Source organism: Cataglyphis hispanica, chromosome 23 (assembly GCF_021464435.1).
Source record: "Cataglyphis hispanica isolate Lineage 1 chromosome 23, ULB_Chis1_1.0, whole genome shotgun sequence".
In the NCBI taxonomy this organism is placed as follows: Eukaryota; Metazoa; Arthropoda; class Insecta; order Hymenoptera; family Formicidae; genus Cataglyphis; species Cataglyphis hispanica.
The window spans coordinates 4359839-4378003 of record NC_065976.1 but is presented as its reverse complement, the minus strand read 5'-3'; the positions used below and the strand labels follow the sequence as shown (position 1 = coordinate 4378003).

Sequence of the window (18165 nt, the reverse complement as noted above, 5' to 3'; positions counted from 1 at the left end):
ACACATTTTAATGTGTCAATTTTTCTCTTTAAATTACTTTTTTAATGATCATTGTATGATAATTTTTTTATTTATTATGTTCAAACTCAACAAATTAATTTTATTTCAGTGAATAACTCTACATTAATTAAAAAAGGAAATTAAAAAAAAAAATTTCATTCTTTAAAATCTAATTAACGAAATTGCACTACAATCTTTTTTTCTCTCTTTAATAAACTTTTGAAAAATTTATTTAATTGATGGATGTCGCTTTTTCATTATTAATTTTTTAACAAATAAAAAAAATTGAAATTGATTGAAAAAGATTCTAAAACTAGAAACTTCAAGCTTTGTAACGCTTTTTTATTGATTTTAATCATTTTTATGCTGCTACTGAAAAAATGTTTTTTTTTTTTTGTTAAAGGAAGAAAGTGGCCCTTTAATTTTTTTTGCGCAATATAAAATATATAATTAAATGTGTCATGCCGTACGTCCTACGACGGTGCGCGTAGGACGAGCGTGGGTCACGGAATGAAAAGGTTGTATCATCGGTAGACACCTCGACTGTAACTATCACTATCCTCCATCAATCTCCATTCCGCTTTGCAGTCGCGGCGGCGGGTTACGTTGTTGCAGTGGAAACGGCTTCTCACCACGAAGAGCGCTTATACCGGACCCCCAACTTACTTTCACTCGTCGTCATCGACGACCGGTTTTCCACTCGTTCCTTTATCCGCGAATCTACGATTTTCCGCGCCCGGTTTCGACACGCGAGTGATGACAAGACCTTCCGGCCGCGATTGCAAGCCCATACTCGACGATCGATCGAGGCGTTTCATCGATATTTGCTTGGAGACGCATCCGACTCGTCTCCAAGTGGAGATAACCGGGCCCGGAATGGAAATTGAACACGATAACGCTATTGTGCTCTCCTGAAAGAAACCCTTCTCATCCGAGAAAGCGTCTTTACTGAAAGAGGATCGATCATTTAGGTTCTTTAAATAGACCTAATTTCTTATTACAAACTGGTTATGATTATTATTTAATAAATTTTTTAATTATATAATGCATATAAGATTATATAGTCTATTATTTTTTTACCATAGTTGTTGCGTTCAAATTATTATTTGAAAGTCGATTCTTATATATAATGTAGATTCATAGCGTCGATTTTTTCCGCTAGTTCGTATAGTCGGACGCAGTTTTCCTCTTTCGACACTCAGAGATTCCACCTAGACCTTCTCTGTTTCGTAAATACAAGAAGGCGTAGACAGAGAGTTCATCAGCGCTGATGGATCAACAATGTAGCTCTGATATAGGACTTCTTTTGGATTCCTTCAGTTTGTCGAAATACTGGCGGGCAGAGAGATATATTGTATTCATCGCAATCTTAGTAAAATTCTCAGATTACAGGAATAATTATTATATAATTATACATAACAATGGCAACAGATAAATAAATTTAAATAAATTACATTTATATTGTATATTTACAGATATCGAGGCGGAATGTCAAGATGACTATATGAAAATCAGGATTGGATTCAACGGATCTTTTGCCGGCCTCTTATATTCAGCAGGTAAAATTAATTTCGCAATTATATATATTTTTTTGGTGAATAATAATAACTTCTACTTGTAATTCTGCTTATTTGTGTTACGAATTTTTTTTCTAATATAATTGCACAGTTATATTCTCACGATCATACGCACATACGCGCAGTTAATGATACAACATTAATTAAGAGTTAAATGTTAATTATATCTGGGGCAAGAATGTTTAATAAATATTGCAAGATAAATAACGTAAGTACCGTAGTGTCAAAAAAAGTGGCAGTTCTGAGCATTTCGCATCAGATTCTCCATCATGGTCAGAAGAGATTCAATATAATAGTGCTCCTAAAATATGTGACTGCATAACTGATCGCATCGCTGGCATCCGCAATTACCTCGGCAGACACTGAGACGAGTATGCGCTAAGGAGATAATGATGGAAATTATCGTAGAGCGATATCGCCAGAATTTTTCCATCACTATCATAAGTCCATCTGGTCCGTTCTGGTGAGATACTTCCGTTATTTCGAAAGAAGCGTACCTCCTAAAAAAAAAACTGCCGCAAAGTGATCTCTTCGCAAGTCGTTCATTGAAGAAGAGAACCCGCCCGAGAACTTTTCTGTTCGATATTGATTATGTTGACTTGCGATTTTCTTAACGATCAATAATAAGTTATTAATCGATATTTTCTCTCGACACGTAACAAGCAGAACACTTTTCTGTAATCTTAAGACACTGAATCAGATTGAATCTAGCAAGATGACTGAAATGGCAGATTACCCTAATCTCCGACTTCCTATCACAGGCGCTAACGACTATACTTCATATTTCCTTGCTTGTCTTTCTCTCTTTCTCTTTCCCTTTTTTTCTTAGTTCGTCCATTTGTTCGCAAAAGAACAATGCATCAACATCCGCCTATCTTTTGCGCGACGAGATTCGCACAGTCACGTTGCTCCGCAAGATATAAGGGACACATCGGAGAGATGCTCATCGTAGGTAGCCTTCTCCGGATGATCGAGAACAATCGCTTTTAATTGCAGGCTACTCGTACGATCCCGATTGCATGTACGTTAACGGGACGGGCCGCGACTACTATGAGTTCTACATTCAGCTGAATCGATGCGGCACCCTCGGCGAGAACACTCATCATCAGGACAGCAGGAAGAATCCGACGGTATGTAAAACAAACGAGCTCGAGTGACGAATCGTTACTTTAGCGCGCACCAGCCGACACAGAATAATAATGATTGAACAACACGGGGGGAAAGTAATCCGGTCTTTGGGAGTCGAGTTGGCGAGTTCATCTCGATAATCAGAGAAAATTAGATGTCACGTTCGTGGGGAACGGGCACGACGCCTATTATGTAGTGACGGATTTACGTGAGAAATGAAACTCGCGTATACATTGTTGGCGACAAGCGCGCTCACAATCTTATTTTGCAGAAAAATCTCATGTGGAACACGGTCACGGTGCAGTACAATCCATTGATAGAGGAGGAATTCGATGAGCACTTTAAGGTGACTTGCGAGTACGGTTACGACTTTTGGAAGACGGTGACATTTCCCTTCCTTGATGTCGAGTAAGTGTCAATTTTCATTCAATTTTTTTTTTATTCCATATCACATATTGAGACACAGAAAATTCTAAAAATAATAACAAAAAAATATTAATGTATTAAAACATTAATATTTAAAATATTAATATGTTAATATTTTAATATATTAATATTTTTATATTTTAAATTATTAATAGTCACAATTAAATTAATTATAATAAATATTATAATTATAATAAATTATATTTTTATATTTTTATATATTATTATATTAATATTTAAATATTAATATATTAATATTTAAAATATTATATATTAAAATTATATAAATTTTAAAATATTAATATTTAAAATATTATATATTAAAATTATATTAATTGAAAAATATTAATATATTAAAATATTAAAATATTAATTAAAATATTTTTAAATTAATATTTTAATTTTAATTTATTATAATTAATATAATATATGATAATTAATATTTATTATAATTGACATAATTTTAAATATTAATATTTTAAAATATTAAAATATTAATTTTGTATTTATATTTGCCGTTTATATTTGCAAAATACTTGATAAATTAAATTTTCGACATAATAGAGACTTGGTAAAAGTAAATCAATTATCAATTAATAATTATGATTGTAAAAATGTTTGTAAAATGGACTTCAAATATATCGTGAAAATGTATGTACGAAAGATCGATACATTGATTAAAGGCACGGGTCATTACCATAACGTGCACATGGAAAGACTGACATAATATCGTCTAAACTCACCGATTACATGAGATCGACGAAAGGTTTCGCGCGAGCGCCCAACGTTTACGTAATATCTACGATAATGTCTAACATCTGTGCTATCCGATGGCGCGAAGTAGGCCGTACTGCTCCGCGAGATAACGGACACGCATTCTACGCACCCACCTTGTTCCAGAGTCGCCACGGGAAATCCCGTAGTCTTCACCCTGCAGCCTCCTGAATGCTACATGGAAATCAGATACGGTTACGGGACCACTGGAACTAGAGTGGCTGGACCAGTTCGCGTCGGCGATCCCCTGACTCTCATTATCTACATGCGCAGTAAATATGGTAAGCATCTACGTGTAAATCGCTAGAGCTGAAGCACCCATTAAACTCGATGAGCGCGATCCACTTCGAATGAGGATCAACTAAAAGATTTATAAGAAAATGTAGATTTATTAAAAAAATATTTTATTATATGTTTGTTTCTTTTATGCACATATGTAATTTTGGTGCAATTTTTTTTAAATTTAAATAACATATTAGAGACTTAAAAAAATTTTGCTTTTTATAAACAGATCGATTCAATATAATTAATTTCTTTTAAAATTCAATATAATTAATTTTTAAAAAAGAGTCTTGAAATAAATTGAAAAATTAAATATTGTTACTATAATAAATAAGAATTTAATATAATATGTAAGAAAAATGTGAAAAAGAAATTAATGGTTTAATATTATTCAATGAAATGACGAAAAATCGACCAATGTAAATCTAATCATAAACATAATTTTTGAGTGCTTAAAATATGATTACAAAATGTTGATCTCGAAATTTAAGCCTTAACGAGACAAATAATCTGTAATAGTGAGACACGAGGCATTCTCTCTCTTTAAAATGATTTGCAGCACTACTACACATTTTCACGTACCCTTTATTTCTTATTCTCGCCTATCTATTCTTACCTACTGCCCAGCTATACCTAACCACACGACCCGATTCCACCTAGATATCATTCGATAACGGTATAAGATGAAGCACGAGACTTAATCAGTTGCGGCTGCAGTCCGAGCTCAGTAATTTGCAAAAGATGCGGAAACGCATGTAGAGAGGAGGATATGAAAATGTGCGCGCTTCGACAAAACGACAGATGTCTGTACTTTAACGAGTCAGTCTTCTGTATTTACGTCGACATCACTTATGTCATGCGAATCTATGTCAGAAGGTAAACGTCACGTCATTGTATCCTCTTCCTATCGTCTTTGACAAATTGCTTTCATTATTAACGACATATTTCATACAAGCTAATCTCTCTCACACACACACATAGCTTCTTACCTAATTACAATAAATTTCCAAGAACGGTTCTCTCCGAGCAAATTACACTCATCGCCTTTAAAGACATAATCTCTTTTCAAATCGGCACTGATGTCAATTTATGTGAGTAAACTAAATTTCATATGGGAATTTATATATTACTGTTTTTTGCAGGCAAATTCCAGTAGCTACAAATGATGAGAACAACTATTCACATTAATTTTTTGTTACAGATGGCTTTGATATCGTTGTGAACGATTGCTACGCGCATAATGGCGGGAACAAAAGAATTCAACTGATCGATCAATACGGATGTCCGGTCGATGATAAACTGATCAGCCGGTTTCGGGGCTCCTGGTCGGAGAGTGGCTTGTTCGAGACACAAGTCTTCGCTTACATGAAGACCTTCAGGTTCACGGGATCACCGGCCCTGTATATCGAATGCGATGTTCGCATGTGCCACGGAAGATGCCCGGTAACTACACATTATAGGATGTAATCGATTTTAATCCACTTATCCACTTTAATCTATTTAGGTATCACGTTGATTGAATCTGTGTTTAACCGCACCAGAATTATTTACTCCCAAAATATTTTGGCTACCATATTTATCATTATATCACGCATAAATAAAAATATTATTTGATATTTTTTTGTATAAAATATTCTCAATTCTCTACAAACTTTAATTTTTCCAATAAAATTGATAAATGAAAATTTTAAAAACAATGTCTTAAAAAGAAATCTAATTTTCAGAGAGATATTTATTCTCTTGTACCATTTGGTCTTTATGTATTAAAGTACAAGATTCCAGTTTTATAGATATCCTTATAACTTGAATACTTCATCTATATTTCAGAGTCAACCTTGCCACTGGAGAAACGCAAAGAATGTAGTAAAACGATCAGTGTCAGAAATGATCGGTGGAACATCGACACCGGCAACTAGTTTGTCGGAGAACGTGAATCTCTTCCAGTCTCTTCGCGTTCTTCAGGAAGGCGAGGCGGACACGGAACTGTTCCAGAATTCCACGAGCGCTTTTCGCAGTGGTAAAGCGACTATTTATGTCAAAGATGACTTTATTGTTACAACAATTATGTTAAATCATATGTTTTTATTATAATTTTATTGAGTAAAAAAATGTTTTACCCAACTGTCATATATAATAGTGATAAAGGCCGATTTTATGATTGCTAGTTAAAGTTTTCTTGAAAATATGAATTTTTTAAATTTCTTATATAAAATTATATATAATACTTTAGTAAAAAAATTGAAATAAATCTTTGAAATTATCATAAATTCTGCCATTTTAGATATTAAAGATTCATAGTTATAAGACGAAAATGAAATATTCTATCTAGTATTTCAGTAAACACTGTTTGTTGTAATATAACGTGGAAGTAACAAATAACATAACACAAGTTTATAATACAAGTACTTAAGTTGATGGCATAAAATTCATAGAAAGCCTACAAAAGACGGATACTGATGTATGATGTAAAATATATCTTTTTTTTGATAGTTTAATTTCTGATACAATCCCAACAAAGGATTCAGAATATTAAATGGATTGTTTGAAATTGAGCGGGAAATAGTCTATTTGCAGTCTATTTGAAGCAAACAAAAAAATCGAAATTTGTATATTATGTCGCAATTGTAAATTAAGTTACAAGTTTTATAAATTAAATACATTAAATTATTTTTTTAATTTATTTAATTAGTACAATTATGATCAATTTTATATATCGAGTATGTAACTACAATATAACGACGATATAATATATGTTACATTACACATGTTACATTAATGAATGGAAAATTACAATACTTACTTGTAATACTTATGTATATTACTTGTAAGATTCCATTTTATTGCTCTTATGTAATATTAAGGATGTTCTGGATATACAATAGTAGCAAAAAATTGTCAAAATTAAAAAGAAAACATGTTTCTTACGTTTATACTGTTTGAAAAATGAAAAAATAAATTCGGGTTTTGAAAAAAATTAAAGTATCACAAAATAATATGGATTTTGACGTCTTTGTAAAAGAAAATAGTTGTAATTAATATTTTTCCTAATTTATGGCAAAAACTTTTGATCGTGAATACTCTCTGAAATCAACTGCAAGAAACAATGAAAAACGAGTAATTTGCAAAAAGAGAAAAAGAGACAGATAATATTTTTCTACAATTTTTAGTAAATAACTTTTAAACGAATTAGTGGATCTAAATCAAGTTTTGCACGAATATTTATTAGAATTTCCTTAATATATGTGAAAATTTTTATTTTATTGGTAATATTTTTTCTTTGTCAAATTTGTCAATAAGTGCTACAATAGGCAATTTTCCATAAGAATCAATAGTAACTTTAAATTTAAATATCTTCCAAACCATTAAGAGAATTGTGCTTAATTTTTGCACAAATATTCAGAAGAAATAGTAGAACAATCTATGAAATTTTAATACTTTTGTTAGTATTTCAATATGTCACATACATCCTTAATATAACAGAGTGTTTACTGATATATTTTGTAAAATACATTATAATTTAAACTGCATCTCCCTCTCTCTAAATAATCTGTATTTTTTTTTTATAGGACTTAGCGAATCTACAACTGACAGAGTGTGCTTAAGATCTTCGGTGGCCAGTACAATAGTGGGAGTCGGCTGCGGATTCTTTTGTATCATGGCCGGCACGATACTGGTCATGTGCTCGCGAATGCGACGACACGCGCGAGAAAAATTATTGTCGGACAGCATAAGTTACATGACGCATAAGGGCCGAATCAATTAAAAACAGCGGAGAAACCTGTTTCTTCTCTTCTTCATCTCGATCGGCGATATCCTCGCATCTCTCTCGCATCTCTCGGGAGTTGTGAAGAAGAGATCGCACTGCCGATAAAATAGAAACGCGAAAATAATATGTTGTTAAGGTAGAGAATTACCGATATAAATGACTGAGCTGTCGATAAGCTGACGATATTGGCTGATAAAAGTATAATTATGTGATGCGACAATGATAAATTAATTTTTTACGAATTGCAAGAATAGGAAATTTGTAAAAATTTCAAAAGGGTTTTGTATGTGTACTACTTTGTACTTATTAACTTCTTAAGGTAAGTGTGGGATTGATATAGTGCGAAGTGCCTTACATATATTGATAGTCGTTGATAATTCAGATTTCCATGGATAAAATAGGTTCATCCATCTTTCGTGCGCGAATGCTTTTTATATAAATAATATTCGCTGCTATACTCTCGCTTCTCTCTTAATTATCGGAATATTAATCGATATCCATTCGTCAATTGATGTTTGTATCGCGAGTGACGTATCCGTAGCGAGTTATCGCTCGTCGATTAATAGAATTTAGTAGCCGTCGATATATTGCCAGGATCTCGGTGCCGAATGTGCGATCAATGAAATAAGACTTCGATTGTTTCGACCGCCGCACGATTATTATTAATTCGTGATTTAATACAGTGCACTGACAATCGACATTTTTTTTTTTTATTGCTTATCTCGATCTCACAAGCGGCATATATTGAGATCAAGACGAACGTAACGTAAGTAACGACGCTTAATTGCCGTTGATAAGATTCACTACTTATATTTCTATCTATGCGTGGCATTATTCACCATATTCAGGAACGTGAAAATTGATTGTATGATTATATCTCACTAACAGTTTAATCATTTTTAAATATCATTAAAATAATAAATAAAAAAATGTATATTTAGTAGAACTTATTGTTAGTAAAATGAAAAAAAAGATATATATGTATAATATATAAGGAAAAAATATCAAATTAGTATCAATCGAATATCAACAAATCAAACATATAATAAAAGAAGCTTTATTTATTATTATAAAAAAATTTATAAAATGAACAAAATTTATTTTATATTAACATAACATATATTAATATGTTTGTAAATAATTCACATTGTTTACACAGTGTTTACTAAAATAAAAAGATATACATGCTATTTGTGATTTTCTTAAATATTTTAAATTTATATATAATTGAGAGATAACGTTTTTGAAAAGCATGGCCATTTCATGATTCTTGAAAATCAAACAATTTCGTGTCATTATTGATCGTTATGTATATTTAATCAGATACGAGGAAAAATTAAATTAGTCGGGTCGCATCGTTCCTGAATGTTCGTAAATAATGTGTTAAGATTTAATTAAATATCATTATATAACAAACGAAAAATATATCTAGGTTTATATTTTATACACACGATATACACAACATCGAAGATGCGAACCTTCGTTGATATACGGAGGAAAAGAAAGAACCAAGAAAATTATACAGAATCGCATATCGGGTATACGGCCAGCGAGGATTAAATAATATTTTACGAAACTATCCCGTATATATGTGAGCGAGGCTAGCGAAAGAGTCGTAGCTAATTCAGAGAGCTCGTCAAAGGGTCTCTCTTAATATTTATTCAGAAATTCGCTGATCTCGCCGCGCAAATCTTTTTGCCACCGTGTAAAATATTAACTTCCCCTCCTGGTTGTTTCCCTTTACAAACACCTTCGTACAATTTAATCTTGAAGCATCTTTTCATTGCTCCACATTGATCCCAATCCCCGATGACTCTCCCTTCCGTCTTTCGAGCGTCAAGCCACAAGTATATCAGGACACAACTACTCGATTAATTACCTGTAAATATAGTCTTATATCGTGACTCATAATATTTATGATTAAGCTCGAGTGTATCAAGGTTTCCAATAAATAATAGAAGAAGATTTTGTGTTGTCTTTAACAATATTCTACCTGATTTTTGTATTTTATATAAATGCATTACAGTTTTAAAACAATACTATAAATTTTACATATACATGAGATTTTTTAAATATTGCTTTTTAATTTGCCTTTAATAATGATAATCACAATATTAATTAAATATCATTTAATTATAATTGATATTTAATAAATTAGTTAAAAACGATCCTACAAATTTCCATCTTAAAGTTAATTCAAAGAATTTAATCTATATATTTTTTTATCTGAGATATTATTTTTTTATTTTTATTTTTTATTTTATTTCTTTCAAGAAGCATTTTTTTATAATTATTACAATGTATGCAGATTCGAAAAAATTTAGAAACCAATGCGACGAAAGCAGGAATCTACCTGGCTGATCTTGAAAAATTGGAAATGTTTCGGAGCATAATGATCCCGAAAGGGAACAAATCGTGTTTCTCAAACATCGTCATTCGTCTTATAAAATGGATCCGACTAAAATGACAGTCGATCCTCGCAAATAGGATGCTTCTCGATGAAAAGTGAAAACTCTACGCAATATGTCATCCACAAGCCGAAACGTGACCGTCATTTATCGTTTGATCCCTCGATAACGAAAGAAAAAACGCGCCAATCACCGAACGACCGGTTCCCGCATTTATCCAGCAAGAGAAAAACATTATACGAAAATAGCTTCCGCGTTAATTATTTATAACAAATAAATGGCCGATTAACGAGTACATTCAGGCTACTTACCGTGCAAAATTGAAGATCTATGAAACTTCTTGACAAGAAAGATAAGCATTGTAATATTTTTAAGACACACAATTTTGAGAGAAGACTGCTCCGGAATTATATGTCACTCTATACGCACGTTAAAATGTAAAATAATATATAAATAGATAACACATTTTTCTAATTAGAACCTTATCATTATCATTATGACTTATGCACTTCTTCGATAAAAACATTTGTGACATATAAGATAAAGTATCTTTAATATTTAATTTGATTTTATCCAATATTATTAAACAACAATAAAAAAAATGATGCATTTTATTGTAATAGAACAATCGTCTATTTCGTTTATATAGATAGATCCGATTATCTATATACAATCTACATACATCAAGCAAATCTCACAGTGTGTCTCCTGATTTTTTTCGAAAAAAAGGCGTTGCCAACTTCGGTCCTTATTGCGTAGCAAAAGGGCAATCAGCTGCAGTAACGAACTGTCTCGCCCGCCTACCATGCGGTAATTAATCAAGCCACAATAAATTAATTGCCGCTCCGGCAAGAATTAATTGCCATCCCGGCAATAATTATGGCTAACGCAGAAATAATTATCGTGCATCCCGGTGGAGCGGTTGATCCTCACCCGACGATAGTCCGCTCGTAATTCGATACATACGTATATCATATACAATCGATCGTTCTCTGTGCGCGCGTTTTTGTACAAATTCCTCGCCCCCGCCCCGCTCCCCCACCCCTGCTCCAACCTTACCGTATAAAAGAATGTGTCCCCTCCCCGCTCTGAGACAGGGCAGAAGTTTCGCGATAACGCCGAGATAAAACGAATATTTCGTGAAGAAAGTGAAGAGATTCCAGCAGATTACATGTCGCAAACATGTTGAATTTACAATGTAACAACAATCCATAAATTTCAATCGTCATCTCACGAAAAATGATATTTCTAGAGAAAAAATATTCTATAATTATTCTCGTAACACATGAAAAGTAGATCAACATCAAAGTTAAAAATCCGAAATGTACTGCCCGCTTTATCTGACCTCGAGCCGAAATTTTTCTCCTACTTTAAACCACAATGTTCAATCTAATATTTAATTTGTTAGTTTAAACAGTTAGATCATTCTATTTTGAAACTATTTAATCTATAGTTTTATCAAAAACTCTGCTTTTGCGTGGGAAACTATTTATTTCTTATGATATAAAATAAGAAAATACTCAATATAATTTTAATAATAATACATATAATATAAATATAATATAAATATAATGTAAACAAAACTTATCAGAATCTTTCCGACTTCGTAAATGTGAAAAAATAAAAAGTGAAAATAAGAGCAAAATTTTGTTTATTCAAGAAAAACGTATACACGTGTGCGAGAAAAAAGAAAACAGAGAGACAAATACGTATGTAAAATTACGACTAGGAGAAAAAGGGAAGAGAGTTAATATCAAAATGAAATCTTTCAGACTAAAAAATACTCGGTTATCAGAGGCACTCAAATTGTTCCGCGATACGATATCGAAAGATGGACTTTAAGGGGCACGGACCACCATTTCATCCTCGATCTATTTCACTTACGGCGAGATGCGCGTACGAGAGAGTCCATCACATAACCTATCCGTTTGCTTAACACATCGTATGCGTATCCCCTACGTGAGCTCGAAACATGCCGCCCGCTATGTATATACATTCACTTAATAAAGTGGAGGTGTGGAGTACCGAGATAGCACTCGGCGGAAGTTACGTTCGGCTACAATCGTTCTGCAGGCCACGTCGTACCCAGTTTTTCGTATTATCTTGAAGCAAGATTTCGTTAAAAGATCAGTGATGTATGACCGTACGGCTGTAAATTGACGCGCTTTCTTGCGAAAAAAGATGAAACAAAGTCTTCATAAAACAAAAAGCAGCAAAGTTGACATAATGTCAAACCTTTTTTTTCATCTCATTCTCACTTTGCGAATGTGATATAAATAGGTTAAATACTTTTAATGCACAAAATAAATGCAAACAGACAGTATTATTTTATTAATTTTTTCATATAACATAAATAATTCTTTTACTTACCTCAAAATTTTTATTTTTCACAAGCGGATTATTTTATATCAAGATTTTAATTGTTGATTACAACAATATATTTTGAGCGATTCCAAATCTCAAAATTTGACAAAAATGTCATCGGTTGCAGACACAATATCCCATCATCTTTTAATCTAAAGAGTGCTTTATCACAGCTATACAATGCGATTGATTAAATGATATCGCTTCCAATATCGAATCGCTTCGTTGACCGTAGCTGTCTGTGTTTCTCGTTGCAGGCCATAAATAAGATTGTCGGGCGTTTGCCAGACCGCAGAGGATACCCCACCGTCAGATAAGTCTGATAGATGCACCTCGGTGATTTCCCTCGCGAATATAACTCGGACCTTCTCGCGTGATCTCACGAAATTTAGCGCCTGCGGCGCGGTACATTATTGCGATCCCGAGGCAATTTGCAACACCGGCCTTATTTAACACCGCAAATGACGAATTTGCCTGGACGATTCTCTTCTGCCGAGGAGAAGTTTCCTAATAATGAGCGACGTGCGTCCAGCGAATCTGATAAAGACTCCATTGTCGACTCTACCTATAATTTATTGTGGCGCGGGCAACAATGTTCGTTATTGCAACGTGGTATTGCAATTCTCCGTATCTGCCTTATCAAACGATAGGCAATTTGTCCATCGCGTTTCTATCTAAATGTTCAATTAATAATAATTTAATTACATTACGCTGCTCTCTCCAGCTCAACTGTCAGGTGGGTCGGATTAATGATTTGTAAGATTTAATTCTCCATAATTTATGTGCGAAGGGAAGCTAATTAAGAAAGAATTCTATCTATAGATCAGAGAGCAAAGTGTTGCTTCAATTAATTCCGTAAGCAGCAAACCTCCCTTATTTTTATGAATATAATTCGCATATTCCAGAGTCCCAGAGTAACGCGTTCAAACGAAACAAGGAATAATAATTTCTCATTGGAATGAGAAGCGCATTTTTTTATTAGTTATCATCGATATAAAATTAGAAAGTTTAATACATTACATAAGTTATAATAGAGAGCAATAGACAATAGCCTTTAGAGTAACCGATAGACTAATGTCCTTTCCTGTTTCTTATGGCAGACCGCTTATCAAACCCAAATTGGCGCTTTCTTTGGCATGCTTAATGCTACTGGGCAACCCGATACTCGAGAAATCAATATGTACTCGCAGTTGCAGGGACGCAGCCTCTGATTGAAATAGCTCTGAGTATCTCTCAAGTTGAAGTCTTTTTTGTTTCAGGTGAGTTCCTCTTTTGTGTTTAATCTTTAAAATAAAAATAAAAATATCAAAATAAATATCAATAATTTTATCTTTTATGAAAAATTGAGAACAAAAATAATATTTAATAATTATATATCCACTTAATGATCTTTTTGATAAAAATATCAATTTTTTTCGTTATTATTTTTTATTTGATATTAAGAGATCGCTTTTTGAACAAACTAAATGCAGATTAATCGTAAATCAAAGTGAACAAAAGATTAAGCGACATTCTATGACAGTGCCGATTTTACGCGAATCCTGAATGTCACGAAAGAAATTTTAGTTTGCTGCATATTACACACTTCGCACGGATGCGTCATAAATCACGTGAAGAAGAATTTCCCAGAGTTAGTATGCATCACTAACTTTGTACAGTATAAATTATTATATCATTAAGCGGATCCATCAGCACGTACCGCAAATAACACATTCACCACAATTAGAATAAAATCTGAGATCGAGATAAAAAATAACAGCGTAAAATTAATCAATTCAGGCAAATTAAGATGTAAATTATGCAAATTGATTCAATTCTATGAAGGATATGCCCGCGTGTTACGCGACGCTAGATTTATCGTTGCAAAAAGCTGATGAATGTAATAAATTGTGTTATACATAATGAAATACAAAAAATCTGTTTTAATGAACTTGTTAATATATTCATCAATTCATTTAAGCAACTTTAAGGCGACTATCTTTATCTTAAATAAGCATTTAACAACTAAACACAAAATTTTATACTTAATTTTATATAAAAGGTTACTTCAGTATCTGATGCAGAATAATTAATGATTTTAATTTTGCGATCAAAATGTTTTTCCAACTTTTCATTAGAATATAAATTTATTCGGTAATTATTTACTTTTAGAGAAGCACCACAAAACGATCTTGACCTTGACATATTGTGCCAAGGTCATAACTTTGAATAACATTCAAAAGGTTTTTGCTGTCGGTTATTCTTCATGAAAAAGTTATTAACAAAAAAAGTGACAGATACGATCCGTCAAAAGTTATGAAGCATTAATATAAGCATGCGCAAAAGCAGAAATTTTAGTTTTAAATCAGAAATAGATTTGAGTTAGGTTATATTTTTCGAAAGTGAAGCCCCCGTAGAAGGGAGGAATCCCTTCCCTCCCCCCTCTCTTTGGATTGTCCATTACTTCACAACGCAAAGCGAGCGTCCATCCCATAATTGTTATGTGGATGGGGAATTTACTTAATTAATTGAGTGAGATAAAAATGACATTTCAGAGCAGAAATTGAAAAGCTTTTCGCTGGAATAACAAGAATCAATTCGCGTATACAACAGATCCGCCCCTGGGAAGAATGTATCACCTCGTATCACAAGAGCGAGCTGCATCCTTTCGACGAATGAGAGTAGCCGCTTACGAATTAGCGAGCGCACAATACAAGTCTCGGCTAACTTACAGGGTGTATCCTAAGCGAAGGAGGAGGCTTAGGAATACTAACGACTAACGAGCACGTGGACGCTCGTTAAGGCGGGAATGTGCAGGGTACTTCGCGTTAACGAAATTTACGAAGGCGACCGGCTGTAACGAGTTCGAGGCTCGAGTGCATGTTGGATACATGCAAGGATACCGTCGAAACTCCTTAATCCTGCGATCGCGGTTGTTAAATGGCGCGTTTTTTTTCCACCATTACGTGTACTATATACGCATCGACAAAACTACCATGTTGGTATTTTTGATCTTGTTTCAATATTCTTTTTTCGTTAATTTATCTGACATACTCTCTATCTTCTTTAATCCTCGTCCGACGATAGTACGTTATTAAATGGTCATATGTTCGTCGAAAATTGCAAGAGAGAAAATGAAATATCACTGCAAAGCACGAATAAAGTATATGCAGACACTTAAGTGCATATCGTACATGTAAGTCATCTTCTAAAATAATTCATGTAGAAGAAAAGTGCAAATTTGAATTTTTATTAGCTTATAATTTCGAATGTTTGATGAGGAAAAAAAAACAAAGCAAAATAAACAAGTTCGTTTCGTGACGAAACTAGTCACGATTTCATTCTAGAAAATAATGATATACCGGGGATAAATAATAATTGGATGGCAAGAATTTGTAAACTTCGCGATAATATCTTGCCTCTTTCACTCACTTCTCAACAAACATTGAATCCGCGTTTAAGTTTATGAGGTGTTAACGTACCACTGACAATACGTCATTATGCTGGGCTTTCTTGATGGCCAAGTGTACGAGTCGATTTCGCGGTAAATTTCTATTTAAGCGTCACTTGAAAAGCGCGCGCACACATAAAGCCGAAACATAAAGCCATAAATAGTAACCGACAGAATCCTCGGTTATCGGAATCAAAATGAAAGCAAAAGAGCGTTCCAGAAAATGCGTCTGCGAATAATAATTGGAGTTCATCGACAAAGGCAAATTCACTTGAGCCGGCTTAACCCTAACATATTTTATGACGCAATAAATATATGTATATGTATATCTTAGAATATATCAACTTAAGGTAGTTATCTCGTAAATTGCAATTAACAATAAATGTAATATCTACACGTCTGTACAATTTAAACGCAATTGATCGTCTCGAACGCGAGAAATAATAATTAATTTTAATTACATTTAATTAATAAATAATTTACTTAATTTTAATTAAATTAAAAAGAATAACAAGAAAGTAATGAAAATTTAATACAAAGTAGAAGGACACTTTAGGAATTCTATTAAAAAAACCGAAGTTATTGAGTGTTTAGTTTTAGAAATACCATGAAGGATCTCATAGTATCGTTTCATCTTTTTGTTATTCGCCAAAAGTTAAACAAAGACAGATGATGTATACAAACGTTGCGGGCGTTGACTTGACAATAGCATACACAATATCCAAAAGTTCAATAGGTAATCGTAACCATAGGTAGTCGGATGTTTTAACTTTTAACGTTGACTCAGAGTATAAAATTTTGCATTGTATATTTATCGCGAGACAACTACCTTAACATACCCATAAACACACTTGCGCGCGCACTTTTTTATATATTATGGATAAGTATTATACATTCTTTCAATATTATACAATAAAGTTAGAAGCCAATTTAATTAATTATTCAAAGAATGTATACGTTATCATTTAAAAATTTTTGATATAATTATAAATATATAATGTTGATACTGACATCTGAATTGATTATGTATATAACGTACAATCCTTGTTGTAGAATGACTATTCTTCCGACGCAAGATTGAAATATACAAGTTGATGATTTTTTTACTTTTTCATTCTTCTCCATATAAAGATCAATTATAATGATTCACTTCAAAATCATGTTGATGTTGATGAACTCCTCGGTTGCCGAGCATGAATATATGATTTACGAGCCATATTTAAAAAATTACTACATGATTCACGTGCCGAAAGAGAAAAAAAATATCGGAAGAATTAACAATTTAATGATAATTAATAATTTCATCACTGCTGATAATTCGCATGTTTCATCTATTTTATATTTCAATATCTTGCGTGTTGCTGTCCTATCATATACGTATAGTGCTTTTGTAATTACGAAAAAATCTTATACATATGTAAGCATAAATCCAAATTTATGATTCTGCATAATTTCTAATTTCAATATCATCGCAAATAAAAATTTAATTAATAATAATCTGTGATTTACACACATTTTATCTCGGATTAATAAATATTGAGTGAAAATTTTAATATGATATAATATAATATAATAAACAAAAAAAAGTGCATGTATGTGTAGAGAGAAGTATATAAACTAATAATAATAAAGTAAATTCAAAAAATATTAAAAATATATAAGGATATCTTCACCAAACAGAGAATAAATACAAGATGATTGAACGATCGTTTCCACCAAGGCGATTTGAATTTATAAGGCATCGACTAATTTACAAAATGACCAACTGAAAAATTAAAAAATTACTATTACTATTATAAACAATAATTATATGGCTGGAAATTTTAATGTTGGTCATCCTGTAAGTCGATCAACCATAAAGTTTAAATAATGTTGATGGAAACAAACATAAGTTAAAGGCTGGTCTACATGAGTCATTAATCGCAAACAAATTGATCAACTACAGATTATTTCGAGAATATCCTTGGAATAATCGACTGTGATTTGTTCAATTTGTTTATAACTAACGAT

At 32.6% G+C, this 18165-nt stretch overlaps 1 protein-coding gene across 1 annotated transcript in view; it reads left to right on the top strand.

The window, feature by feature from the left end:
* Positions 1 to 9911, top strand: part of LOC126857825 (uncharacterized) — a 95258-nt gene extending 85347 nt beyond the window's left edge. The window contains exons 5-11 of the mRNA XM_050607611.1: positions 1476 to 1559; positions 2574 to 2707; positions 2977 to 3113; positions 4032 to 4186; positions 5389 to 5630; positions 6015 to 6204; positions 7754 to 9911. Coding sequence (XP_050463568.1) covers positions 1476 to 1559; positions 2574 to 2707; positions 2977 to 3113; positions 4032 to 4186; positions 5389 to 5630; positions 6015 to 6204; positions 7754 to 7950 — 1139 coding nt within the window. The 3' untranslated portion in view covers positions 7951 to 9911. The remainder of the gene's footprint in view (positions 1 to 1475; positions 1560 to 2573; positions 2708 to 2976; positions 3114 to 4031; positions 4187 to 5388; positions 5631 to 6014; positions 6205 to 7753) is intronic.
* Positions 9912 to 18165: the final 8254 nt, after the last annotated feature.